Source organism: Mirounga leonina, unplaced genomic scaffold (genome assembly GCF_011800145.1).
Source record: "Mirounga leonina isolate KUSES-001 unplaced genomic scaffold, KU_Mleo_1.0 Mir_114, whole genome shotgun sequence".
Classification (NCBI taxonomy): domain Eukaryota; kingdom Metazoa; phylum Chordata; class Mammalia; order Carnivora; family Phocidae; genus Mirounga; species Mirounga leonina.
The window spans coordinates 12,495,090-12,520,698 of record NW_023270265.1 but is presented as its reverse complement, the minus strand read 5'-3'; the positions used below and the strand labels follow the sequence as shown (position 1 = coordinate 12,520,698).

At 58.6% G+C, this 25,609-nt stretch overlaps 2 protein-coding genes across 7 annotated transcripts in view; both read right to left on the bottom strand.

Moving 5' to 3' along the window:
• Positions 1–20,254, bottom strand: part of LDB3 (LIM domain binding 3) — a 66,302-nt gene extending 46,048 nt beyond the window's left edge. For all 4 annotated transcript variants that reach the window (XM_035023249.1, XM_035023258.1, XM_035023253.1 and 1 more), the window contains exons 1-6: positions 20,153–20,254; positions 19,945–20,060; positions 10,152–10,303; positions 9,536–9,611; positions 2,908–2,930; positions 1,630–1,833 (exon numbers count right to left, since the gene is read on the bottom strand). In XM_035023249.1, coding sequence (XP_034879140.1) covers positions 1,630–1,833; positions 2,908–2,930; positions 9,536–9,611; positions 10,152–10,303; positions 19,945–20,037 — 548 coding nt within the window. In that variant the 5' untranslated portion in view covers positions 20,038–20,060; positions 20,153–20,254. The remainder of the gene's footprint in view (positions 1–1,629; positions 1,834–2,907; positions 2,931–9,535; positions 9,612–10,151; positions 10,304–19,944; positions 20,061–20,152) is intronic.
• Positions 20,255–22,367: 2,113 nt separating this feature from the next.
• Positions 22,368–25,609, bottom strand: part of OPN4 (opsin 4) — a 12,799-nt gene continuing 9,557 nt past the window's right edge. For 2 of the 3 annotated variants that reach the window (XM_035020315.1, XM_035020322.1), the window contains exons 9-10: positions 25,036–25,179; positions 23,029–23,067 (exon numbers count right to left, since the gene is read on the bottom strand). In XM_035020315.1, the coding sequence (XP_034876206.1) occupies positions 23,029–23,067; positions 25,036–25,179 (183 nt within the window). Of the gene's footprint in view, positions 22,731–23,028; positions 23,068–25,035; positions 25,180–25,609 lie in introns of those variants that run through there. The other variant, XM_035020309.1, reaches the window with a different exon arrangement.

Genomic DNA, 25,609 nt, shown 5'->3' with positions numbered 1-25,609 from the left:
GGGGAGGGGAGGGGAGGGGAGGAAGGTGGGAGAGGTACTCTGAGAAGCCTAGATTAGGTCAATGGTGCGTCATGTTAAAAAAAAAAAAAAAGGGGGAAAACAAAAGGTAGTAGTCTTTTTCCAAAGTGCGGAGTATATAAAGTTAGTGAAGAGCAGTTCTTCCATTATTTTCCACTGAACTTCCCTTTGGCGACGTTACCACTCTTAAGAGCACACCAAGGACACACGAGGCAAACAAATGCTAACAGGAAATCCCTGTTGGCTTTTTGGCTTAGTCAGGCAGCCCCGTTTTTCTGGGTACACATGAGCTAATGGTTGTGTTTTTAAACTTGCATGGTCATATATTCTGGTCTGAACAAAGAGCCACAGCTCGGAACCTGGTGGGTTTGAGACTCAGGGCTCCAGGGCAGGCAACCTCTGCCCCCTGGTGGCCCAAAGGAAGCACTGCGAGCCGAAGAGGAGAGCCGGGGAGTCCTTCCTTTGGCCCCTGGAGCCTGCCCCTTTTAACTGCAGGGACGTCTTGGCCCCAAGGGCGGGGTTCCGCAAAGGCCAAACACAGTGGGAGTTATCGGGGACTTTTAAACCCCTTTATCCCTCTTACAACATCTGTATTTCCTAGCTTCGGAAAAAAATACAACCATCATTTTAAGATTTCTTGCCTTGAGGTGCTTGAGATCCTGACTCGGGGATAAGATGTTGCCCAAAGAGATAATCAGTCAATTCTGAAGTCAACAACAATGATATTCTCAGGTAGAAAACAATAAGAGTGTGTTTGTGAGAGAGACAGACAGACAGACAGAGAGGCAGAAAGAGAGAGAGACCTAGAGATAAAGACAGAGAGACACATACAGAAAGAGAGAGATACAGAGAGAGAGAGAGACAGAGAAAGAAAGAGGGAGCGAGGTCCCTATTACTGTTTGCACTATTAGCAGTTTCTTCCACAAAGGATTTTCAGCCAACTCTTTCCCTATTCAACACTCAAGTTCCTCAACCATTGCTAACAGGCTAATTCCAGGAACCAAGGATGTCCTAAATCCCACTGCCCTGAGGCTGGGCTTCCCTGGAACAAACAGGAAGAGGGGATGCTTTCCAGGCTCTGCAGTGGGCTGACTACCACCAGCACCTTGGATGGTTGGTCCAGAGGCCCCTTCCCAAACAAGACACCTGGTCACGCGTTTGAATTGCTCTCATCACTGGAAGAAAGCAGCAGCTTCCCCCCAAAGAATGGCTTAGTTTGTGAGAAGACTGGTTTATCCAGAATGTGACCCAGGATTCCAGAAATCTCTTTCTAAACCGACCCCCTTGTGGAGCCCAGGAAAATGCAGAAGCTGTGAGAAGCACTCGGAGCAACCACCATATTCTTCAATTCTCCACCCTTCTCCTAAAGCTGACCGTGAGACTGATTCTGAAGAGAGAATACGGTGTTCTGGAAGGCCCTGGCAAAGGCTGGCTCCCCTCCAACGGCCATGCCCCTAGAGGCCCACGGTGAGGGAGGCAAGCTGGTCCCGATGCCTAATGTCTCTGATGGGGCCCAGCAGCCTGGTGCCCTTGGCCTCCACGGGTGAGGAGGCCCAGCCAGTGGTGGAGGCAGTGACCGATGAGCGACAGCAGAGGAGGGGAGGCGCTTACCCACTGAAGTCACTGCCCTGGGCCTGGGCCTGCCCAGCAATGGCGTCCATGATGGCGTCCTGGGAGTACATGCTGATGGGTGTGTTGTACTGCGCATGGATGATGGTGGCCTTGCCGCCCAGCCCCTTCACCTCGATGGGCTTGTGGGTGGACAGGGCAGAGTCCTTCAGGGCGCTGGGGTTGAACCGTTCCTGGTAGTCGGCGCTGGGGGAGGGCAGCAGGGGGAGCAGAAGAGGAACAGGAAGGGAGGCAGAAGGAGAAAAGGCAACAGGTGGTGTTACACAGGGGTCAAAGTGAGGGCCGGTGGTGGAGAGACCTCCCAAGGCCTGATCCCAGGTAGGTTCCCAAGTCCCCTGAACTGTGGACAGCTGGGTCTGCTAGAGAAAATCCTCAGCACCCTCCCCAAAGCCCTCAGTAGCAGGTTGCTCTTGCCCACGTTGGCGATCCCAGATCCTGGGAAGCCTTGGCTCAGCCCGAGCTACATCTCAGGGTCAGCAGGGGGCGCCAGGCATTGAAAGCTCTCTCACCACACCAGCAGGGAAGCAGAGACAAAGAGGGTTGGAGGTCAGGGACAGGAGCTGGGCCACGCGTGAGAGGCAGCGGCAGCCCAAGCAGGGTCCAGAATGACCCAAAGGCAAAAAGCAGCCCCACTGGGCACCCATGGGGGTTCTGAGCAAGGTTCCTCCACGAAGGGGCTCATCCTGCTGGCCATGCCCTCAGTGGCCCAGGGCTCTGCTCCTCCAGATGCTTCGGGGCAAGTGTTTCTTCCTCCGAGCAGGACTCAGGCTGCTCAGTCCTCCTCAAGTCCAAGTGGCTGGGCGGCCACCAGTCTCTGCCCATCCGGGGCTTTCCCCTCCAACAGATGAGTGCACTCCTTGGGGCCAAGAAGGTCAGGCGCAGCCCTTCTGACGGTCCCGCCAAGACAGAAATGTCTTCAGGCTCACATGGAGCCCAGCACCAGCTCGGCACACACTCCACCCACCATCCCCCCTCTGCCCCCAGAGCCAGCCTGCTGGTCTTAAGCAGCCGCAGCAGGAAAGAGGGAAGGGATAGGGCACATCAGACTGAGCCCTAGCACCCCTCCCCAGTGCCTTCCCTCCATACTTGCAGCTCCACACACATGCAGGCTCGCTCAGGGACACGAATGCACCCCCACTCACACATGCACACGCACATACACATGCTGACGCCGGCGCACGCTGTCCAGACCAACAGACACACGGACGCATGCTGGGATATGCACACAAGTGCACACACATGCTTTCCTTCGATACTAACTTGGCTGGAGAGTTGGCTATCACCTGGGGAGGAGAGAAAGAGCAAAGAAGACAGGGCTGTCAGAGTGCGGTCCTGCCAGGGGCTCTGAGTGCTGGGACCATCCTCAGACTGGCTCTCGTGGAGGCCGCACCAGCCCCGACCTGCGCCGGGTTAGGAGAGCGCGGAGGAGAGGGGGCAGAGCTCAGGGTCAGGGTCACGGTGAGTTTGGGTCAGAGGTGCTGACAGCAGTGTTTCCCCCTCAGTAGGTCCACAGCCCCCGAAGCTGCCATCTTCACAGGCGTTCAAATACCACGTAAGAGAATCTGCCACATACGACCTGGCTGGAGACCCCAAGAGAGGAAGATGGAGAGGGAGACACAGGACCAGCTGTGGCTGCTATGGGCAGAGCCAAGGTTGGAGGTGCCTCCGAGCCAGTCAGCAGCTCTGGACTTACCCTTGTTTAATGGGGGCCAGCTCTGGGAGTTCTGCTCCCTGAGCAGGATTGCCAGTGGTGCTGGGGTGCGCAGTGGGGTTACCCACAGCTCCAGGCGATGGACTCTCCCTCCTGCGGGAGGGCAGGCAGCCCTGGCCACTCCATCTGGGGCACAGGGATGCAGTCCCCAGTGATTGCCCCTAAAGGCCCTATGGACTGTCAGTGAGGCAGGACGGAGGAAGGCGGAAGCTCAGGAGAAGTACTAGGTCCAAGGCGTATTGCAAGAAAGGCCCCAGCCAAGGCAGCTCAGCTCAGACACAGAGGGACCCCACCCTCAATTGAGCGAGCCTCCCAGAGCCTTATCTCCGTGGGGGAGGTGTTGCCTGCTTTATGTTTCCTTAAATGCAAATCCCTTGCAGAGCAGACCCTGGCGGCACCAATGGCCCTGTCAGAAACCTGAGGGAAACAGTGTGGAGGTGCCTCAAAAATTTAAACAGAGAGCTACCCTATGACCCAGCAATTGCACTGCTGGGTATTTACCCCAAAGACACAGATGTAGTGAAAAGAAGGGCCATATGCACCCCAATGTTCACAGCAGCAATGTCCACAACAGCAAAACTGTGGAAAGAGCCGAGATGCCCTTCAACGGATAAATGGATAAAGAAGATGTGGTCCATATATACAATGGAATATTGCTCAGCCATCAGAAAGGACGAATACCCAACTTTTACTTCAGCATGGATGGGACTGGAGGAGATTATGCTAAGTGAAATAAGTCAAGCAGAGAAAGTCAATTATCATATGGTTTCACTTATTTGTGGAACATAAGGAATAACGTGGAGGACATTAGGAGAAGGAAGGGAAAAATGGACGGGGGGAATGGGAGGGAGAGATGAACCATGAGAGACTATGGACCTGAGAAACAAACAAGGTTTTAGAGGGGAGGGGGGAGGGGGGATGGGTTAGCCCGGTGATGGGTATTAAGGAGGGCACGTACTGCATGGAGCACTGGGTGTTATACGAAAACAAGGGATTGTGGATCACCACATCAAAAACTAATGATGTATTGTATGGTGACTAACATAACATAATAAAATTAAAAAAAAAAAAAAAAGAAACCCGGGGAAGAGAGTGCAGAAGGTGGCGTCCCTGCCCCCAAACCCTGCCACCGTCCCAGATCGGACCACTCCGGGCTCTGGCTGGGAGAGCCTGGGCCCCAACTGGCCTGACCCTGGTCATCCCTTGGCCAGGACTATGGGGACCCAGGCCAAAGCCAGGGGGCCTCTAGCCCCAGGCCCTACACTGTCTCAGAGCTAATATAATTCCCTCTGTCCTCTAGGCTCAAAAAGCTCCAAGTGGAGCTATATTAGGAAAGATCTTCCATCCGTTCTCCATTTCTGGCCAGTGCTGACAGCTGCAGGGTCAGCTCTCGCCCTGACCAGCCCAGCGCCCCTTACAGAGGGCAGTGTTGGCGTGGGGCGGGGGTGGGGCTGCCGCCTCTGCCCTTCTCTGCCCTGGCACCCGGCACCCAGCTGCTAGCATCTTCTTTGGCATTGACCCCTGCCCCCTGCTTAGCTTCCGTCCGAAGACTCGGAGGCTGGGCAGCCCGTAGCAGACAGCTTGGGGAGGACCAGCGCCCAGGTCTTGGGGAGAATAAGTCAAAGATGTAAGACCCACCCAGGGGCCCTTGCACCCAGTGGCCTGAGGGATACTGCCCTACCACGCCAGCTCATGGAGGATGAGAGGGGGGCTGCAGGGATGCTCTGGCCTGCTGACCTTGCACCCTGTTTGTTCTCTCCAATCCTCCCAAGAGGATTCTAGGTGCCAAGGATTCACACTGTAAGCGGCCCGGAGAGGAGGGGAAGGAGCTTCCTTTTGGAGCCAGACAGGAGAGAGTTCAAATCCTGACCCTGCATCTTCCTAGCACTGTGACTCCGGACAGTTCCCCACCGGTCCCAGCCTCAGTCCCTCACTCACAAAATCGAGATGGTGCTGCCCACCATGCAGACGGGTTGTGCGCACTGAACAGAATCCTGAGGGGAAAGCCCTTAGCATGACTTAAGTGTGCAACAGACGGGATGTGGGGATTAGCATTTACCAACTCTGTCACCTTCCAGCACTTAGACACTTAGCAAAGGTGGTAGTCTCAGCCCATCAGAGGCTGCCTGGGCTAGCCCAGGTCAGAGGCTCCCCCATTCCAGCCAGCATCACCTGGGGACCACAGCATCAGCCTTTACCGTGGACGAAAGGAGATGCACTCCTTCCCTAGCCTGTCTACCCTTGCAGAAACTGTTGGGCCCTGCTGCTCTGAGGGTCAAGTAATAATTTAACACCTGTCGGCTTCTGAGAACCCCTGCAGCAACGGGAAGGAGCCACTGGAGTCATGGGAAGCTGGGGTAGGGCTGGCCCTTATTTTCCTGGGCAGGTTGGTAGGTCCCTACCACCATGTAGGGAGGAGTCAGGCTGACCTGAGTGCCATTCCTGTCTGTCACTCATAAGCTGTGTGTGACCTTGAGCAAATCACCCACTCTGAGCTTCTCTTTCCCAGCTAGAAAATGGGGGAAATGATGCTCACCTCTGAAGTTGCTGAGAGTTGAAGTTAAATAAAGCACATGGACTGTTAGCTGGCCCCACGTCTAGACTGAGGGCTCATAAGGGGAGATGTTACTGTCACAGCAGGTGGGCCTCATGGAGGTCCCAAACTTTCAGAGGCTGACTTCCCTGCCAGGGGCCAGTTCCAGAGAGCACAAGAAAGAGCTACCAGCCCATCCAGGGCAAAAGGAGGCCATTTCTCCTCTGCCATTCCTTGAGTTTTCTGGTAGAAGCTCCTTGCTAGATAAAGCCCAAGGGTTGGAATGCCTGGGTGACTCAGTCAGTTAAGCGTCTGCCTTTGGCTCAGGTCATGATCCCAGGGTCCTGGGATCAAGTCCCGCATGGGGCTCCTTGCTCAGCGGGGAGCCTACTTCTCCCTCTGCCTGCCGCTCCCCCTGCTTGTGCACACTCTCTCTCTCTCTCTCTGATAAATAAATAAATAAAATCTTTAAAAAAAAAAAAAAAAGCCCAGGGGTTTATGGCTTCGTCGCCCTGGTCCAAGGAAGCCAGGGTCCAGGTGCTTAGGCTGTGGAGTGCCCAAGGCCAGCTTCGCTCAAGATCCCAGAAAGAGGGCGCCTGGGTGGCTCAGTCGTTAAGCGTCTGCCTTCGGCTCAGGTCATGATCCCAGGGTCCTGGGATCAAGCCCCACATCGGGCTCCCTGCTCCGCGGGAAGCCTGCTTCTCCCTCTCCCACTCCCCCTGCTTGTGTTCCTGCTCTCGCTATGTCTGTCTCTGTCAAATAAATAAATAAAATCTTTAAAAAAAAAAAAAAAAGATCCCAGAAAGAGCTGAGGGATATGGGGAAGCAGTGAACTGGTGGGGCACAGGTACCTTCTGTAGCAAGGGCAAAGGAAGGGCATGGGAATGAGCCAGCCTGACCCAGGATATGAGCCTGACTCATGGGTGCATCCGCTGCGTGCCTTCAAGTAGCACACAGCAAATGTGCCGGAACAGAGCTCAGTGCTGAGCAGGTGTGGTCTCTTTCCATCCTCCCAGTAATCCTGAGACATGGACAGTCTCACACCCATGTACAGAGGAGCCCTGAACCCCTAACCATTGGGCCGTATTGCCTTGACTCAGCCTGTTCTGCCTCTAGAGCACGCGGAGATAATTATACCGATTGCATGGGAGAAGTCAGAATAAGATAAAGGCAGGAAGGGCTCAGGAGCTAGTACGTGTTCCACTTGGGGGCTCCCTCCTCTCAGCCCCTCCATGATGCCCACCCTGGCTGTAGGTTCTTTTAGCTCCTGTGCTCGCAGAGTCCCTCCAGCTGGAGTTCAGGGGGTGGGGGGCAGGCTACCTTTCTCCTGCACAGCCTCTTTCTCCTCGGGGTCCTACTTCCTTGCCTCGTTCTTTTGAGGGTCAGTCCTACAAGCCCATGACACTCACCCCATTGCTGAATCTTTCTGCACCCAGCTCAGGCGCTCCCTCGCTCCCTAGTACAGGCAGCCTTCCCAGACCACTCCCAGCCCCAGAGAACTTACCCTCCCACTTCTCTAATTCTTCCCTGCTCCTGCCTCAGGGCTCCTTCAGGGGACCAGCCTGACGCTCGCCCCAGGGTTCCTGGAGGCAGCAGGCTTCATCTCGTCCCGGTGGGCGGGCCGGTGTGAACGTCTGGGAGTCAGTGTCTTCTGCATTCAGACCTCACTTAGCCACTTAGCAGCGGGAGACAGCTGGACCTCGACTAAACCTTCTCGGAGCCTCAGTTTCCCCCTCTGCAGGATCCAACACGTCACCCAGCTTGTGTAAAGCCATGACACCGCGGCTCCAGGCCCAAGTGCTAGCAGCCTCATTACTTGTATCGCTCTCAGCTTGTGCCGCCACATGGGCTGGCTGAGGCCAGCTCCTCGCTCTGACCGCCCGGCCTCGGGGAGCACTGAGGACCCCGGGGGCCCCAGACCACCAGCAGAGAGCTGCACGCCCGTTACCTACCCTCCTGGGAGTCCGGCACCTGGGGCCTTCCCTCGGAGGCTCATCTGATACATCTGAGCCATCTCCCTCAGGGTCTCTGCCGAGTACAGGCCAATGGGGTTGTTATACTGCCTCGGCTGGCTCGAGCCCTGCGGGACTTTCGGGCTGAGTGAGTCCAGGGCTCCCTCGAGGCCGGTCTTGGCCCCCGGGCTGCCCCGTGGAGGGCCGGGCTCAGAGGCCTCCGTGTGTGAGAAGACGGAGGTCTGGGAGAAGGAGGAGCTAAAGGTCCGCCTGAGCTCCGGGGTGCCCGGGGTACCCGGGGTGCCCAGGCTGGCCCTCGCCTTGGGGTTGGGGCTGAGCGCCACCAGGCTGCCGTTTGTGTCCCGAGCGGGGTCCTGGCACAGGGCAGCGCCATGCAGGGGAGAGAGGAGAGAGCAGTTAGAGGCCACACGTGTCCCAGCGCATCTGCATGGACCTGAAACAGAGATGTTAGTGCGAGCGCCCAGCAGCCTGCCGCCCCGCAGCCTACGGAGCTCAGGAGGGGATGTAGACACCTGGAAGAGAAGGGTTTTGTTGAGGGGGGGGAGGGAGGCACCCATCCCTGGCCCTGGGGCTCACATCCACCTGGACAAAGTGCAAGCCCCACGCAGAAAGCCAAGCCAGCCTGCCTGCAGGGCTGGGGGAGAGGGGGCGTGGGCCTCAGGGAGTTGGAGGGAGCCCCCTCCACCCTATATCTGCTTCCTGTTCCCCTAAGTGGAAGCCCCTGGTGGGCACAGCCCGACCTCCTGCTCTACTAACCCCTTGCTGAGATGTCCCTGCACGGCCAGTCAGAGGACACCCGGGCTGGCGGTGGTCAGGCAGAGTAGAGGTACAAGAGGGAAAACTGGGGCACTGGGGGGCTGACATTTGGTTCCTACAGTCCACCTGTGTAACTTCCCCAAGCAGCCCTCTGCCCCTTTCCCCATCTGTTACCCACCCCAAGCCCCTGTCAACCTCTTCCTGTCCCCTCCCCCACCCTGCCTACAGCCCACTCTGCGCCAGTGGACAGACAGGGGTCAGTACGAGGTCATGCAGGGAGGGGTGCGGAGTGGGCCCTGCAGGAGGGGTGGGGCGGGCCTCCCATGCTTCGGGTCAAGCCCTTTGGGCCCACGGGGTTAAGCTGCTTCGAGGGAGCTGGGAAGGGGTGGTGGGCACGGGGGCGAGGTGGCCTGGCTGCTATCAGCACTCCTGATAGGCCATGGGGCGTTCAGCCGGGAGGGGTGGTGGAAACTGGGGGGAGACCCTATGTCAGAGGATAAACTCTGAAGCAGGCAGGCCTCCTCCATGCCTGGGGTGGCTGCTCAAACTGGGGCCTCTGGCCCTCATGCCCCAGTCACCCCCCTCCCAGCACCCTCAGGAGAATGAGGGTCAGAGCCTTCAGGATCCTTGTCCCCACCTAGCTGGGAGGAATATCCCTCTCAAAAGCACCGCTGCCTAGGCTGGCTTTCCATCAGCCCGGCCCCGAGGCCCCGGGGGCTGGCGAGCACCCAGGCAGGCACCCCACACTCAGTATTTCATGGGGGCTTGAACACCTCTTCCTGGGGGCCTGCCCCACCTCCCTCACAGCCACAACAGGGGCAAGGGTAGGGCCCTGGCTGGGCCAACCCAGGATCAGGCAGGCAGGCCAGGGGCTGCCCCACAGGAACCACCGCTGAGAGTGGAGTCAGCACCTACCTTCTGGTGGGGGATCACCGGCAGAGGGGACTGGACCGGGGGCGCTGTTGTGGAGATGGGGATGGGGCGCTTCGATCTGGAAGAAACCAGAAAGGGGACCAAGTGAAGACAACTGGCACTAGGACCAGGAGCTCCTACCAGGGCAGGGCTGGTAACAGAAGAGCATCTGAGAGCCGGGCAGCCAGGTCACTGGGTAACAGTTTCAGGCCCACTGTCCACCCCATGGACTGGGTGACTCCAAGAAGGCACTGGGCCTGACCAGGATGAGGAAGTCATGGCCCTTGGGCACTTTGCACCCATGGGCCTCTGTTAGGTCCTTGGGAGGCTGTCTGGGGCAAAGAGGAAGCAGGGAAGACCCTGGCTTTCAGGCCCGACTGCCCACACACTGGCAGCACCGTGACCACCCCCACCCCTGAACCTCATCTGTAAAGTGAGGCACAGATGTGCCAGATGTTTGATGGCTTGGCCCTGGCCCCCTGCTAGTCCAGAGGCCCTCCTTACTTTCCTGTGTAGTCTGTGGCACAGGCCGGGCCCACGTGACGGCTGCCAGACACCCTCTCCTGGGCCCTGGGTGCCCACAGCCCTCTACCCCCTGCTCTGGAGAGCTCCCACCTACTTCTGCAGCGTGAGGCTCAGGTTGTAGTTGGCAGACTTGATCTTGTTCTGGGCTTCCAGGTGGGTCATGGTGTCTGTGTTGACTCCGTCAATGGCCACCACGAGGTCACCCTGGCTGAGCTGGGACTGGGCGGCCTTGCTCCCCGGTGTGATCTGAGAGGGGGGCAGACGGGGGGGTGAGCGCGCAAAGGGTGGGACTGAGGACGGGCCGGTCTCGAGGAAGAGTCACCTGGGATCATCCAGGGGAGGCCTGCCATTTCCTCTTTCATTCACTATGGCCAGTACCCGCTGCTCATCAAGCCCGATGCCTCCTCCTGACACACCATCACCCCTTTGCCTCGTGTTCTATGTCTGAATGCGACCGTGAGACCAGCTCTGGCCAGGGGAAGCAATGCCCGCCACTTCCACGCCTGCCCCTAGCCACCATCCTTGCCATCCTGCACTCTCTCTGCTTATCAGCTGACTGGATGCAGAGGACCCAGAAGAGGACAGTTGACCCACCAATGGAGGGACCTGAATCCTCGAGTCACTGCTTGGAGGAGAGGATTAAGAAGTACTGCATCAGATGTTGCATGAGTGAGAAATAAGCTTCTTCTATGCTAAGCCATTGAGATTTGGGGGCTATCTGTTACACCAGTTAGCCTACTACAATGCCTGCACCCCGAAAAGCCATGGGGTACTTTCCAGGCTCCAGGAGGGAGGGTATACACACGAGCTAAGATCCAGCACCACCACAGAGACTCTGCCAGGCGAAGTAGGCAGGACAGATGCACCCTCACAGAAGCACCCAGTGCAAGTGCCCAGTGCTACCATTGCAGGTAGGCCTGCTGGGGAAGCTGTCAACCCAGCCCGGGGAAGCAAGGTTAGCTGGGGCATGGGGCAGGGCTCAACGCTCTGTGGCTGGCTTCCCACTCCCAGAAGGGGAGGTGCAGGTGTGGGAACCAGGTCCCAAATCCTGCACACTAATGACATCACAGAATGTTAGAGTCTGGAGACCTCACCCCCAGTGTGATCACACAGAATGCTATAGACCCTGCACGCCAAGAATATCCCATGTAACGTCAGGAAGGCCACACTCCCAGGGACATTACATGCAATGTCAGGATGGCTCAGACCCACTCTCAATGACATCATGCACAACGCCGAATTCCACAGGCCTAGCCCTCAGTAATAGCATGCTGAATGCAGAGTAGCCCTCCCGCTGCCCCCCCGCCCCCCGCAGTGGTGTCACTTGAAATGTAAAATTCTAGAGGGCCTAAGTGATATCACCTATAATAACGTGATGGCTGGCCCCTAGTGACATCACATGGAAATTGATGAAGCCCCACTTCTAAAGACGTCTCATGGAATGTCATGGAGACTGGCTTTACCCCCCCCGAACCCCACCATGTCACCACATGAAATACCATACCCTACCCCCTACAGATAACGCAAAGAATGACTTTATGACTTGACCCCCATGACATCATTTGGAAGGCCCCCTGTGACATCATGTAGAATGCCGTACAGGCCTCGCCCCCCAGTGACATCACAGGAAAGAGGAGCCTCTGAGAGCCACCCCCCACCAAGTTGTAACTGGAGGATGTCCCTTGGCTTTTCTTCCCCAACATGCCCACCAGCCAGCTTTCCTGGCTTCTCTGGGCACATCCCAGTCACCTTCCTGTCTATACCCCAGGGACAAGGCTGGCTTCTAATGCTGGCAGAAGCCGTTTTCTGGCCCTGGCCTGGGGGACCATCCTAGAAGGAGTCCAAAGAGGACTAGGGAAAGTCCCCTATCCTGGGTGCCAGGCCTGGGTGAGCCTCTGGCCGGGCCCTGGGCTACCAGACACGGATGGAAGCCTCCTGCCCCACCCTTCACGAGGAATCTTCCTCCAAACCAGGGCCACCTGCGGTCACCAGCCTCTAGTCCCCGGTGGGCTCTACAGGCCAGGCCACGAACTGCATGTGGGAACCCAGGGACAGCAGCCAGAGCGGGTGAGCCCTCGCCGTGGAAGCGCCCTGTTAGCCCCGGGGACTGGGCTACCTTCGCCAACACAGAGTAGCCTCCCCTCACCCGTGAATCTGCTGAGCCGTGGCAAGGACAGTAGAGAAACTCCCCCCTAGACTGCCAGGAAGCCAAAGTCCAGCCCGCTTTCCTGGCTCCTCTGGGGGTATCTTAGAATTACTCGGGCTGGGGCACCTGGGTGGCTCAGTCAGTTGAGCATCTGCCTTTGGCTCAGGTCATGATCTCCGGGTCCTGGGATCAAGCCCCATGTTGGGCTCCCCACTCTCCCTCTACCCCTCCCCCCTGCTCGTGTGCATGCTCTCTCCTCTCTCAAATAAATAAATCTTAAAAATAATAATAAAAATAATTACTTGGGCCTTCTCAAAATACACATCCCTGATCCCCAAATTCATGGCCGCAGGGAGCCTCTACTAATGACAGGAGTGTTGTTTCCTTTGATTTTAAGGGGTTGAACAAAGGGTAAAAAATAACAGAGAAAAACAAAACACTTTCTGGGCCAAAAGGGGACTCCCGAGGGCAAGCTGAGCTGCCCGGCTGGGCCTGTCTGCAGAAAATCGGCTTTCCCTACACCTTCTGACTTCACATTCAGGCCTATGCTATGCCCGACATTTTATTATACACATCTTCAAACACAGAGAAAGCAGAATTCTACGGCGAGCATCCCCACCCCCATCACTGAGCTTCTACCTTAGCATTCATTCAACTTTCTGGGTCACGTGTCTAGCCTCCTCTCCGAACGGCAATCCGTCTTAGTTTGGAAGCATTTCAGAGAGAGTGGTGGATACCGGCGTGCTTCCATTCAGGGCGAATTGTGCAATGCCTCTGCTGTCCTAGTGGACCACCCACCGGGCTCCCCCACAGCACGACACCCCCACACCAGAGCTCCCATGCAGTAGAACACCCCTTACCAGGCTGTCCCCACACCAGGGCTCCCCTGTAGCAGGGCTCCCCCACACCAGGGCTTCCCCATACCAGGACTCCCCCAGATGCTTCTCACCGTCTATAGACAGCAGTAACGAGCTCCCAGGTATGGCAACCCCAGACCCCAGACAGAAGGGCGGGCCTCGTGCCTGCAGAGGTGAGGCCTGCCAGGCAGGACTGGAGCTGTGTCCAGAAGATCGTGGATGTCAGCATGAGCAAGGACACCAGAATGACATCCAAGAGCTGCTGGGGCCAGATCAGCTAGGGCAAGCCGTAGCACTCTCTGGAATGCCCTCCCTTTGGAGCTGCCCTGGGGACATCTGTCTCCCTCAAGCATCGGCTAACACCCTATGTTCCCACTGGGTCGCCTGCCCCCCCATCCTCAGGTGTAGACTGGGGTGATCCTGGTTCCCTGGGAAATGCTCAGCCTCCCCAGGGCCTGGTCAGTAGCCGAGTTCCCGCAGGCGAGTGTCGAGCCAGCTCCTGCCTGCCCCAGCGCCTCTCTCCCCACGCCTGTGTCTGCTCACCAGGGCTCAGATGGCCTGGCTTTCTGGCTGCCCTGAGCAGGGCCCATGACCCCTGGAGCTGGGGGGGGGTGGGGGGTGGAGGGTACTGTAATTCTCTTCCAGATGGGCTCTCTTCGGCTCTGCCCAGGGCTCCTGAGAGGAAGCAGGGACCCTAAGGAGGTCGCCCCCAGCTGGGTCCAAGGGCCATCAGATCCCCACCCTCTTCTCGGCACCAGCCTGCCCTGCAGGAGGATGGGGCCACCTGGGGACCCTTGCCCAAAGCCCAGGGCTCGTGAAGAGTGTGGTCCAGGCATGGTGTCCCCATGTGTCTCTTGCCTGACTCTCTGCCTCTCTCTCCGCATTCCTTGTCCCACAGAGGACCCAAAGCCACTAAATCCTTGGAGGATTTTTTTTCTTTGAAGCCTTTCTATCCTCTTTTGAGCATTTGAAAACCTCTTCATAACAACTGTTTCATTCCCACTTCACTTTTCAATCTTCCCCAGTCACCAGCCACCTCTCAACTCAGAGCCAGCAGTGGGCAGAGCTCCAGGAGCACGGTCCTGTCTCAAAAGCTCCTTAGGACAGGCTTGAGGTGTTTGGGGGCCAAGATTGCCACCAGGCTCACAGGAGCCCTTCCTCCTTGTTGGGCCGTGGTTCAAGGCACCTGAGAGGGAACACAGGGCTAGCGGGTGCAGGGAACAGCTGTGGCCTCTGCGACAGTAAGTGCCTTGTCGGAAGGCAATAAAACAAAGAGCACAGACTTCGGTCTGAGCCAGACCTGAGGATACAGGGCAGCCTCCACACCCTCTGGGTGAAGATCACAACAACGCCTTTCTCCCACGACTGCTGGGAGGATTACATGTTTAAATAGGTTATTCCATAAGGAGGTGCAGAGCTGAGAAAGCTTCGGGGAAGCTCCCAGTGGAGGAGGTATAGGGTGGAGGGTGCCATAGGGTGGAGCCTGGGCTCTCCAGTGCATCCCTGGCTCCACAGGGAGATAAGATCTGGAGCTGGCAGAGAGTGGGGTGTGAGGGGCCAGCCCCAGCTGACCAGTCCTAAGCCAGCCTGCTGTCCCTAGAGGGGCCTGAGCATCAGCTGGAAGAGACAGAAGTCCTGTCCAGGGTGCCAGGGAAACAAGGCACTGGCCAGGGCTCGGGTGCACGTAGGCTCCTATTTCCCCAGCTCCCTGGCGGCAGAGTGGGTAGCTGGGCTCTGCAAAAGTTCCCAGCCCTCACTCTCAGTGCTCAAAACCAGACAGGCCCCTGCCTTCCTTCCCCTCTAGAGCTGCCAGTGTAGGTGTGGCAGGGGCTAGGGGGGCAAGGATAGGTAATAGGTGCCATGAACTGTGCAACTTCCAGTATCTCCTCCCAACCCTCCCAGGCTGACCATCCCGGCTGACTTCCCATGGAGCCCTAAGTGCATTTAACATGATGTGATTAAATTACCATCATGCCATGTTCTGCTCCCTTCCCATCTGGCCTCCCCTGGGGCCTTGCTCCATCCTTCATCCTTTCACTGGAACCTTCTGTCTCCCCATGGCCCCACTCCCCAACCCCACCCTGGCCGATAAACAAGCCAGAGGCTTGTCTGTGCTCAAAGAGTCTCTCCTTGCACAGAGGATTTTTAGTGAAAATATTTTCTATGATGCGATATTGTGGATCTATGTCCTTCTACATTGGCCCAAACCCATAGAATGAACAACAAACACCAAGAGTGAACCCAGATGTAAACTATGGACTCTGGGTGATAATGATGTGCCAATATCGGTTTATCACTTATAACAAATACATCACTTTTGATAACAGGGGTAGGCTGTGCACATGCAGGGCAGGGGTGCATATGGGAAGACTGTACCTTCCACTCAATTTTGCTGTGAACCTAAAACTACTGTTAAAAAAGGCTCTCCCTGCCTTAGCTGCTCGAACTGGCTCTCGTCACGTCTCCCTCTCATTTCTTGCACCCGCAGGCTTCTCCGAGAATGACCAGCAGGTGCTTCTGCCTGACTGCCTCCCAGCCCTCTCACACCCAGCCCTCGCCACTTCATACCAGTGACCTCCCTGTGCCCAAAACCAGGGGGCACCGGTCCTCTCTCTTGCTGAGCACACCCTTCCCTGGCCTTCTGAGTCTGTCTCCTCTCCTCTTAGCCCCCAGTTCCATGTCCTGGAGGTCAGCGGTAGAAAGCTCCCCTGGGCACGTCACTCCCAGGGGGCCCCAGACAACACTGGGGCCTGGCAAAGTCCACTTCGTGCCTCGTAGGGTGGTTCCTGGGTAGAGGTGTTTCCTGGCTCCAGAGAGGTGGAGAAGCTGTGTTTAAGAATGGGAGGGCCTCAACTGGGGGGGCATTTGCAATCATAGCCAGTCCCTGGATGATAGGGGACCGTGCAGAGAGGGATGGAGACTCAGGGAACTGGGGAGACAACCCCCAGGCGGGAGGGCTGCCCCAGCAGGGTCTAGCAGACATTACTGGGGAAGCCGACCTTCCTCATACTTGCTGCTGTCCCATCGTAACCCTGGGGGCTACGCCGCATGAAGTTGCCCTTGTCCTGGCCCAAGGCCTCAGAGGGTCTGCTCCTCAGGGCCCAGTCTCCTGCCCACTCAGCGCCCTCATGGAGTCAGGGACAGCTCTGAGCACCTGGGAGGGAAGCAGGCAGGGATAAGGCCTAGCCTGGGGACCTCCAAGAACGCATTCCCCAGCTGGGGGCCTCTGTCCGGTTATCTTCCGCGTTTGTTCGTCCGGAAGGCCCCGGCCAGCCTCACAGCAGCCCTCCAGAGGCTTGCCTGACCTTCAGTGTGGCTATAAACAGCTCAGCCTGTCAGCACTGCTAGGCGCTGCCCAAGAAACAGCACTAAGGCCTCAAAATTCCAGAAATGGCCGGCACAGTAAACCCAGAATAGTCTCAGCCTGTCCCCCTCCCCCTCCCAGGGGACCCTCAGTCCTCTGCGTCCCCACTGTAGCTAGGAGATCTGACAAATACTGGAACAAAAAACAGCAAAGAAGCAAAGGCTTCTGGGCTGGTGCCTCAGGAGAGTCTGCAAGGCCAGATGAATAAGGCCTTAAGGGACAGAGGTCTTGGAGCAGAGAGATGGGCATCCCCCATCCCCACCCCAGGGGCCCGGGCTCAGCTCCGCAGCTCCCCCATCCTCACCGCCGCCTCAGCGGAACAGCAGGTGCACGGCATCTTCCGCGTGCATGTTAGAAAGCACTCACACATGCACACTCCCATTTCACAGATGAGACAGCCAGGCTGAACTGGTCTTTTCTAAGGCGACACAACTGAGAGCAGCCGAGCCAGACAAAAATGCGCACTTGTTCCGTAAAGTCAAGGGCTGCTACATGCACCAAGGACAAGGCCCCAGACCATGGCCCCAGCCTCTGACCTAGCTTGGACGGGGGCAGGCTGGGCCTTTGGAGAGGCTCCTTAGCGGCTGCTCCCACCCCTCCCCCACTTCCTGGAGAATTGGCTATGGCTGGGGCGGGGCGGGGGGGGGTTGTTAAGGGGAGCTCATGTTGCAGGCCCAGCCGCACCTGTCCAGGATAAATAAAGGCATTTCCCCTCCACCCTCCCATTCTCCCTCCTGAGCCCACTTCTCATGGGTCCTCGCCGAGACCCACTGAAAGGAGGCCGTGGGGGCTTGCTGCTGACCCAGGGTTGATTCTGGCGGGCGGGGTGGGGACTGGAGCTATCACCCAGCCTGGGGGGGGGGCAGCCTCCCTACCGCTGACAAGGGGCAGGCCCCATTCAGTCCTCTTCGACTAATCCCTAGCCAAGGGCGGAGGGGCAGGCCAGGGAGTTAGGGGTCACTGAGGTCATAAGAGCTCCTGAGCAAATCTGAGCCTCAGCTTGCCTGGTGCTGAAGTGAGATGGTAAACCCAGCCCTGCCCGCCCGAACACCTCTCTCAGGGTGGTGATACAGGTGCCCAGGGGTGTCGGCCCTGCCAAGAGTGAGCAGGCCCTGCCTTTGCTACCCCCACCCCCCACCCCACCGCAATTGGCCACCACTGCCCTGTTGTAAAGGCTTAGGCCAGGACTTGGGAGCATCCACTGGCCCTGCATCCCACTGAGGGAGATGTTCCTGGTGCAGAAGGGCCTTGAGAGCCCCAGCAGCCTTGGTGGGAGTGTCCTGGGCCCTGCCTGGCCAGTAGCCCTGAGCTTGGGATGCCCCAGCCCAGGGCATCAGCGGCCGCCCAGAGGAGTTTGTCAAGAGGTCCTAAGCCCTGGGGAGGATGGAGCCGCCCAGCCCAGCTTGGCCCATGGCCTGGAAGATCTGGGGCATGCCCCTGAAGGAAGCTGGGAGGCCATTATACCTATCCCCCAATGCCCTGCCTGAGCTGTGGGTTCTATTTATAAAGGTACCCCCTAGTCATTGGCTCCATTACATCCCAATACACCCTTTCCCTGCAGTGGGGACATTCTTCCTGCTGTCTAGCTTAAGGCCTCTGTGCTACAATATAAGCCCTGGGCTGGCTGAGGCCAGGTGGTGCATAGATCCTGGGTGAGGTCATTGGCTATCCTGGGTGCCACTGAGCCAGGAGGCTAATGTCCACCCGCCAGGGCAGGGAGCACCAGCATAAGGCCTTGAGGACTGTGGGGCTGGGGGAGATGTGGGCTCAGTCCCAGGCATGGGAGGCTGTGGGCCCATGACAGTGAGGGTGGACAGCCTTGTAACCACGCTGGTGGGGAGCTGTGCAGGGTCCTGGTGGGGAGGGGGCCGTGTCCACTGGGGCTCAAATGCCCACGTATCACCACATCATCGGGCAGGGAGTGCAAGGCTCTGGGTGTCCTCCTAGTACTGCACGCTGTGGCCTCCAGGACAGTGGGCCTGGAGGGGTGGAGACCCAGGTTAGATGAGCCAGAACTCCAGCGGGATGAACGTGGCCCTCTCCCTGGACTAGAGCCAGGCCAGTGCCCCCCTCCCCCCGCTGGGGGCTCGTGGCCTCTACACCTGTTATGAGGCTCCTATGGCACTCCTGAGTGGGACTTCTCCTTCTTGGTGTCCCCCCTAAGTGCCCACATCAGGTTCCACAACCAGGACTGCCTCTCCATGTGGGTATTGGCTCCGTGTCTCCTCTGCCAAGCACCTCCAGGCCTTCCTTGGCTGTCCACCTGAGTGCCTCCTTGCCCACCCCCACCCACACCCCCGGGGGCCCACAGCAAATCTCTGCTGCCCTGAGGAAGAAACTGCCTCCCTCCCTGTCCCCAGGTGGGCAGAGCCCAGACTCCCTGGCCCATCCATCCCCCACCAGTGATGGCCTGGAGCCGCAGGCTGCCCCCTCGTGCCCACACCAGCGGTGCAGGAGGAGGCTCAGCCTCAGGCTGACCCCATTAGGCAGGGCTTGTCTTTGCCCTCCCGCATCTCAAAGTTCACCCTGAGCCCCAGGGTCTTCACCCCAGCTCTGCCAGACCTGCTGGGGGGGTCCCTCGACAAGTGTTACCTGAGTGCCTTCCATGTTCTAGACACTGGGATGGGTGATAGGGACCCGGCAGCGGTTAAAACAAAGACTGCTTCCTCTCAAGTGGATCTAGCTTATCACCTCTCTGGACTTGAGTGTTTCTGGCTGGGCAATAGAGTTACTCAGACAATCTCCAGTGATCTGGGACATTGCCAGCAGGCTGTTCCTTGATCACAGACACTGCAGACCATATGGGCCATTTCCCCAGGTGAGCGTGGGGAAGAAGATATCAGACAGGCAGTCAGAACAGCTGTGGCCGAATGGGTAGGGGCTTGGCCGGGTGAGGGAGGAAGCTGGTAGGAGATCCCCAGCAGGCCCAGGAAAGGGGAGGTGGAGTTGAGACTGTTACCTTGGGCCTGGGATGGAGTGGGGACTGGAGCCCAGTTACCAGCCCAGCCCAGCCCTGAGCCCTGACAGCAGGGCAGCTGAAGTCCTCAGTCTATTCATCCATCTAGCTGCTGGCCTGTCACCTGCCCTCTCCATGCTAGGAGTGCTCTCTCCCCAAAGCAGCTGCCCACTTCCATGAAGACGCTCCAGGCTTGGGGGCACTCTGGGCTCCCCCTCCCTCGGAAAGGGCTTAAGAAGGTACTAACTATACTCTGTCCACCTGCCTGCCTACCCAGCAAACTTGGCATTTCCTTCTTGGCTCAAAACACCCACCACTTGCCCGTGTTTCACACTCACGACAGGTTGGCGAGCTCAGGCGGACAACAGCTATGGCCAAAACCAGGGGTCTGTGGCCGGCAGTATCCAGTTGGAGCCAGTCCCAGCCCCCAGACTGGGGATGGGGCATGCTCTGCTTTCCAAGAGCCTCAGGGAGGACAGCGGAGGGATGGAGGGATGCACACACCCTCCTCTGAGTGTGCCCCGCCCCTGCAGGTGCCAAGCTGTGTGGGCAGGGCACACTCACCCGGGAGATAGTGAGCGGCATGTTGAAGTCCTTGCCCCCCTGGAGACGGAAGCCCCAGGGCCCGGGCCCGGTCAGGGTCACGCTGTAAGACATGCTCGTGCTGACAGCAGCGGACTCTGTGGACGAGAGAAGAGAGGGGATGAGAGGGCCCTCACACACCCACCTCCCCAGCCTATACCTGGACCCCTACTCCCGACCCCCGCCTTGCCTGCTCCGTCCCTTGCTGTCTGGCCAGGCTGTGTGGAGCTCCTGAGAGGCTCCTAAGAATAGCTGAGAACGAATGCCATCGACACTGATATCTGCCCTCTGCTGCGCCCATAAATGGACTGTAACCCTACACTCCGCCCGCCCGCAGCCTCCCACCGTGACTCATACGGCTAATATTGCCCCTGGGGAGGGGTGTCCAGCACCCAGCACCCCCCAGGGGGTAGGACGGGGGACTGGCCAGATTAGTGATAATGCTCTCTCCTCCTTGCTCTCCTCTCCTTGCTCCCTCTGCCCTTTGGAGAGTCCAGATGTATGTACTCTCTGCCCAGCTCAACCCCCACCCCTTCGCCCAGAAGACTGTGGCTGAGCTCCTTTGGGCTGGGGCTTTGCAGTTTGCTGTTTTCCTGTGCAGAGTCCTCCCTGGTGAGGACTCTGAGGTTGTAGCTTACCCAGGAGGAAGCCTGGGACCAACTGAGCCTCTGGCTGGTCTGGACAGAGCTTCTGCTCAGGAGACTAGCCATTGGCCCAGGGTTGTCCAGCTGTAAAAATGATCATAATAATAACGGGAGCTCTGGGCATGGCCAAGTTCAGCTCCGGGTCCCTCATGCCATCATCCCCTCAGATCCTGAGAGGCTGCCACCTCAGCCTGCGGCAACCAGGGCTCAGAGAGGTTAAGTGACTTCTCCAAGGTCACACAGGGAATGGACCCAGGCCACACTGGAGCACCTGAATGGGGCTCAATCCTAATGGACTCGTGCCAGATAACAGGTTCCCAGTGGCCGCAGGCACCTCCCAGTGCCCAGACCGGGCATGGGAGTGAAGGGTACAGGGTGCTGGCCTAGGGTCTGAAAGCAGGTCTGAGGCAGGCCCACACCCTCCAGACCCTCTAGGGGCCCAGAGATTATTCCTGGCTGTCCTGTCTCATTTGTGCTCTGGAAAACTTGACAGCAGCATGGAAAGCTCCAGCTGCCAATGTTGCATGCCAGGTCCCCATGCCCTTTGCACTGGAATGGCAGGGGGCAGGGAGGAGAGGAGGAGATGCCATTTGCTCAGCTGCTGGGACATGGGGCCAGAAGGCATAGGGACGGGGAAGTGTGTGCGGTGTGTTCAGCTTGTAACCCAGAGACAGTGTGTTCTGGGTGGGGGCCTGGGGCCCGAGGCCCCTCAGGACTCCAGCCAGTGTGGTCTTTGAGCCAAGATACCTCCAGAAGCCCTTCCTCAGAAGAGGAGATAGTTCAAGGCCATCCTGGCTCTGGCTGAGGAAACTAAGGCTCACGGAAGGTGAAGGTGACTGGACTGGCTGCTCTTTGGCCCTCCGGGAAGGCTCTAGCCTAAGCTGGGCCCTGAGGACTCAGTGCAGGCCTGGGTGTGAGTAATTTCCCAGTGGCCAGCACCCCACCTGATGCCCGGGCCCTGGCCCATACAACGTGCACGGTAGGAGTCCCCACAACACAGGGGCATTTGGTAACTTGCCCAAGTTCACAAAAATATCAAGTGGAAGAAGTCAAGGAGGGACCTGTATTCTTTCACCCACTGTACCACCTCTTCTACTATGTGTCATACAGCCCAGTCTGTCCCTGCTGCTCATGGCCAGCACCCCACCCTCCCCCATACCAGCCCCTGCCCCACCCCCAGGCCCCATCCCATCCCTCCCCACCTTCAGTTCTACCCCCTTTCCTGGGAGGGGTCTGTCCTGCCAAGCTGGAGAGGACCCAGCAGCAAGTATGACCAGTGTGGGGAAAGAAAGGAGCCCATCCCATGGGGGTGCGGGGGCGTAGAAGCCCCGGGCTAGGCAGTACCTGGAGCTGCAGGCTCTCTCTCTGGACTCTGGCAACCACACTGCCTGATGCTGCCTCTGGGGAGAGGGAGGGGGAGTGGGAAGGATGCTCTTAAAGGGGAAGGCCAGCCTCCCTCCATCTGCCTCCCCTGGGAGACCAGAAGCCAGCCAGAGAGCAGCTGGTCCCCACAGGCTGGGCACTAAGTGCTTCCTGATAACAGCAGCTTATTGAGGAGTGGGGACGGGGGCAAGGCCCGTCTCTGTCCCTCATCCACCCTGCCCCTTGCAGTTTGAGATGGAGGCTTCAGGAGTGAGAGTTGCCAGATGGGGGACAGAGGGAGGGGAGAAAGAGAGGCTGCTGTGGGCATCAGAGGTCAGGCCCTGGGTCTCTCCCCCATCACCGCACCCCTAGGTAAAGACCATGCTTGTCTGAGGAGAACTTCTCTGCTTTTTATTTTCCTATACACTGTCAGAGACATATAGCCCCAGTATGAACTTAGACCACTGATTTGAGACAAACCCCAGGTGCAGAGTGTGCACGCATGTGCTTGGTGCATGCAAATATGTTCCTAGAGGAGAGTGCACTAGAGTGTGGGGCACGGCAGAAAGAGTACTCAGGAAGCAGGGACGGGGGAGAGAGGGGAACAACAGCCCCCGGCGCGTGAGGTCTCTGCTCGGCTTCCAACGCGGGCTGCACGGATGCCGCACTGGGCTGCCCGTGTCAGTGAAAGGCCCAGCCCGGGTGCAGAGGCAGCTCACAATTAGCCGGCGTGTCCCACGGAGCCGTCGCCATTGTCATTGCCTGGACAATCACAGCACACAGCATTGGAGGCGAGGCGGACGACTCCGGGAAGCAGGAGGGCCTGGGCGCCCACGCTTCAGGCTGAGCCTGGGGTACAGGCTGTTGAGATGAGAAGTGGGTGCAGAGCACTTGGCGGGGCAGGAGTTTGGTGGTGTGGGGCCATGAATCCAGCACAGCAGGGGTGACAGGGCCACTTCCAAAGCCTGCAGGCTCATGGGGGTAATCCTGGGCTGTGTGTATGAGGGGGAGGTGAAGGGGCTAGATGTGTCCCAGAAGAAAAGGGGAGCCCGTGAGCACCCTACATCCTGGGGTCCAGGCTGGGGAGCAGCCCCTTGGTCTGAAAGCAAACAGCACACATCTGCTTAGCCCAAGGAGTGTCCCCCTGGGAGCAGTCCCCCAATGACCCTCCATGTACAGGGTCACCGAGCAGTGAAGGGAGGTTGCCTGGAGGGGCCAGGTGGGGTCCTGGCTGGGGGATGGGCCTCCTCCGAGACCGCAGGCAATATGGCCTGGAGGATGGAGCCGGCCATGTCCAAGGCCACCAACAGGACGTCCCCCTGGGATATATCCTAGGCTCTCAGACTCCTGCAGTCAGGCAGGACTGAGCTCCCCTTGCCCCCACTTCCTCCACTCCTCCTGGGGCCCCAGCACCCCCCTCTCTCTACTGCCTTCAACACCCCATTTCTCGCCTGTCCTACAACACCAGCTTCCTCAAGGTTTCTCCCTGCTGCCTCATCCTGTTCAACCTCTGCTTCCCCAGCCACTGCAGAGAGGCCCTACCCCACGAGGCTGACGGAGCCCACCGCAGGGCCCCTGCTCAGTCCTCCCTCCGAGGGCTCTCTCCTCCCCAGGCTCGTAGCTGGACACCCCTCAGGTCAACACCTGATCAGGCCTCCGCACAGTTCCAACCACCTCCTGCCCTTCTCTTCTTATGTCCCCACCAGCTCCCAGAGTCCCTTGGCTGCTCCTGGGTCACAGAGCAACATTCTATTCCAGGACACACCAAGCCCCCCCCCGCCAGGGCCCCCCTGCTGCATTCACACAGGGCGTTCCCTCCCCTGGACCACTCAACATGACCCCCACCTTCCCCGGGGAGCCCTCAGGGACTTGCCTCTTCTTCCGGCACCCTGTGTGCTGATATCTCGATGGCAGGGCTTATCACATGTGTTAGGTGACTGCTGATGTGCTGTCCCTCTCTGCCCTATGCCACAGCCCAGCCCAGTATTCCCTCCAGGACGGGCACAGTCCCTTTCATCACGGCCCCCTCCCCAGCCCGGGGGGGCACTGCCCGTCTCTGTCCTGGCCTCTTTGGCCGTGCACAGTGCCCAGGCTCAGGGCTGGGGTGGGAGTCCTCCCTGGGGCTGGTGCATCCTGGGAGCAGTTCTCCCTGGGAGAGGCAGGGGCTCCACAGCTGGAGGGAGCAGCCCAGGTCTCCCCATCTCTGGGACACCCAAGGAACGTCCTGGAGAAAGGAAGGCAGGACATGGTCTTGGGCTCGCGGTGAAGCCCAAGAGAGCCCAGGAGCTGGGGGTGTTGTGTGGGTGTGAACAGAGGGGCTGGGTGGGGAGCTGTCAGCTGCAGGGGGAGGGGGACGGGTAGCCTTGGGGCCTGTGCACACGGCATTTCCAGCGTTCCAGAATATGGCCTTCTCTAATCGCCATCGACATTCCGTTCCATAGGCACTTGGGCTGACAGCTGGCCTTCTTTTAATAGCCACAAGTATTCTGGGTGACATCCTAATCCCAGGGCATTCACTGGGAGCACATACACGGCTCGCAACACCCCCCCCCCAAGGTACATCCAGCCTCCAATCACACAGAGAGGTACACATCGCCCACACTCGGTCACACGCAGCTTAGAGCAGACATGTTGGGGCACACTCACTCCTGTGCCCTGTGGTGTCACAGTGACAGAGAACATGTGCGGGGCACATGGTCACACACAGGCACAAGCCATACTCCGCTGGCTCACTGCACACACGTCCTGTCCTGCTCGCACACACTTACTGTACGTTCATCACTGGAGAGCCACCACCGCTTGCCACAGACATGCATCGTCAGGGTCGCACAATCACACAGACTCTCAGGTGCGGTCCAGACTCACTCAGGGCTGCCCACAGCATCATGGAGTCACAGAGACCCCCAGGCACCCCAAGCAGGCAGGGGACCCCCGGGTGCGGAAGGAGTGACTCCCGGAGGGCGCTGGGCCTGCCCGCAAGAACAGCTCCCCTTTCCTGGCCACTCCCTGGGCTACTGGCCCCTTGTCCCCACCGCTGTATGGATTGGCAGGTGCCACACCCAGTCACCTTCCCAGGAGGCTCTGCTTCCTGCTCCTGCGGCCTGAGAGGGGCCTTGGCTTCCATGTCCTCCAGGCCCTGACTGCAGGGGAAGCGGCCGCTTACTTGCTGGGCGGCCCCCCACACAGCCGCTGCCTCTGTGTCCATCCAGCCCTGGGGAAGGGGGGAGAGGCACTGTGAGGTGAGAGGGCCCCTCCAAAGTCCCCGCGCCTGCCCTCTTCCCCGGCCAAGACTATCTCCATCCTCCACACACGTACTCACTGCAGTGAGGTCCGTGGTACTATAGGCTCGCTGGTCACCAAACCCCTGCACACTGTGTGCCTGTGCTAGTGTGTGTGTGTGCACTTGCACGCATGTGCGCTAGTGTGTGCCTTGCTAGTGTGTGCGCGCTAGCGTGTGTGCTAGTGTGTGTGCATGTGTGCGCTAGTGTGTGTGCGTGCGTGTGCGTGCTAGTGTGTGCACTAGCGTGTGCGCTAGTGTGTGTGCGCACACGCGTGTGCTAGTGTGTGTGTGCGTTGGTGTGTGCGCTAGCGTGTGTGCGCTAGCGTGTGCTAGTGTGCGTGCGCACGCGCGTGTGCGCTAG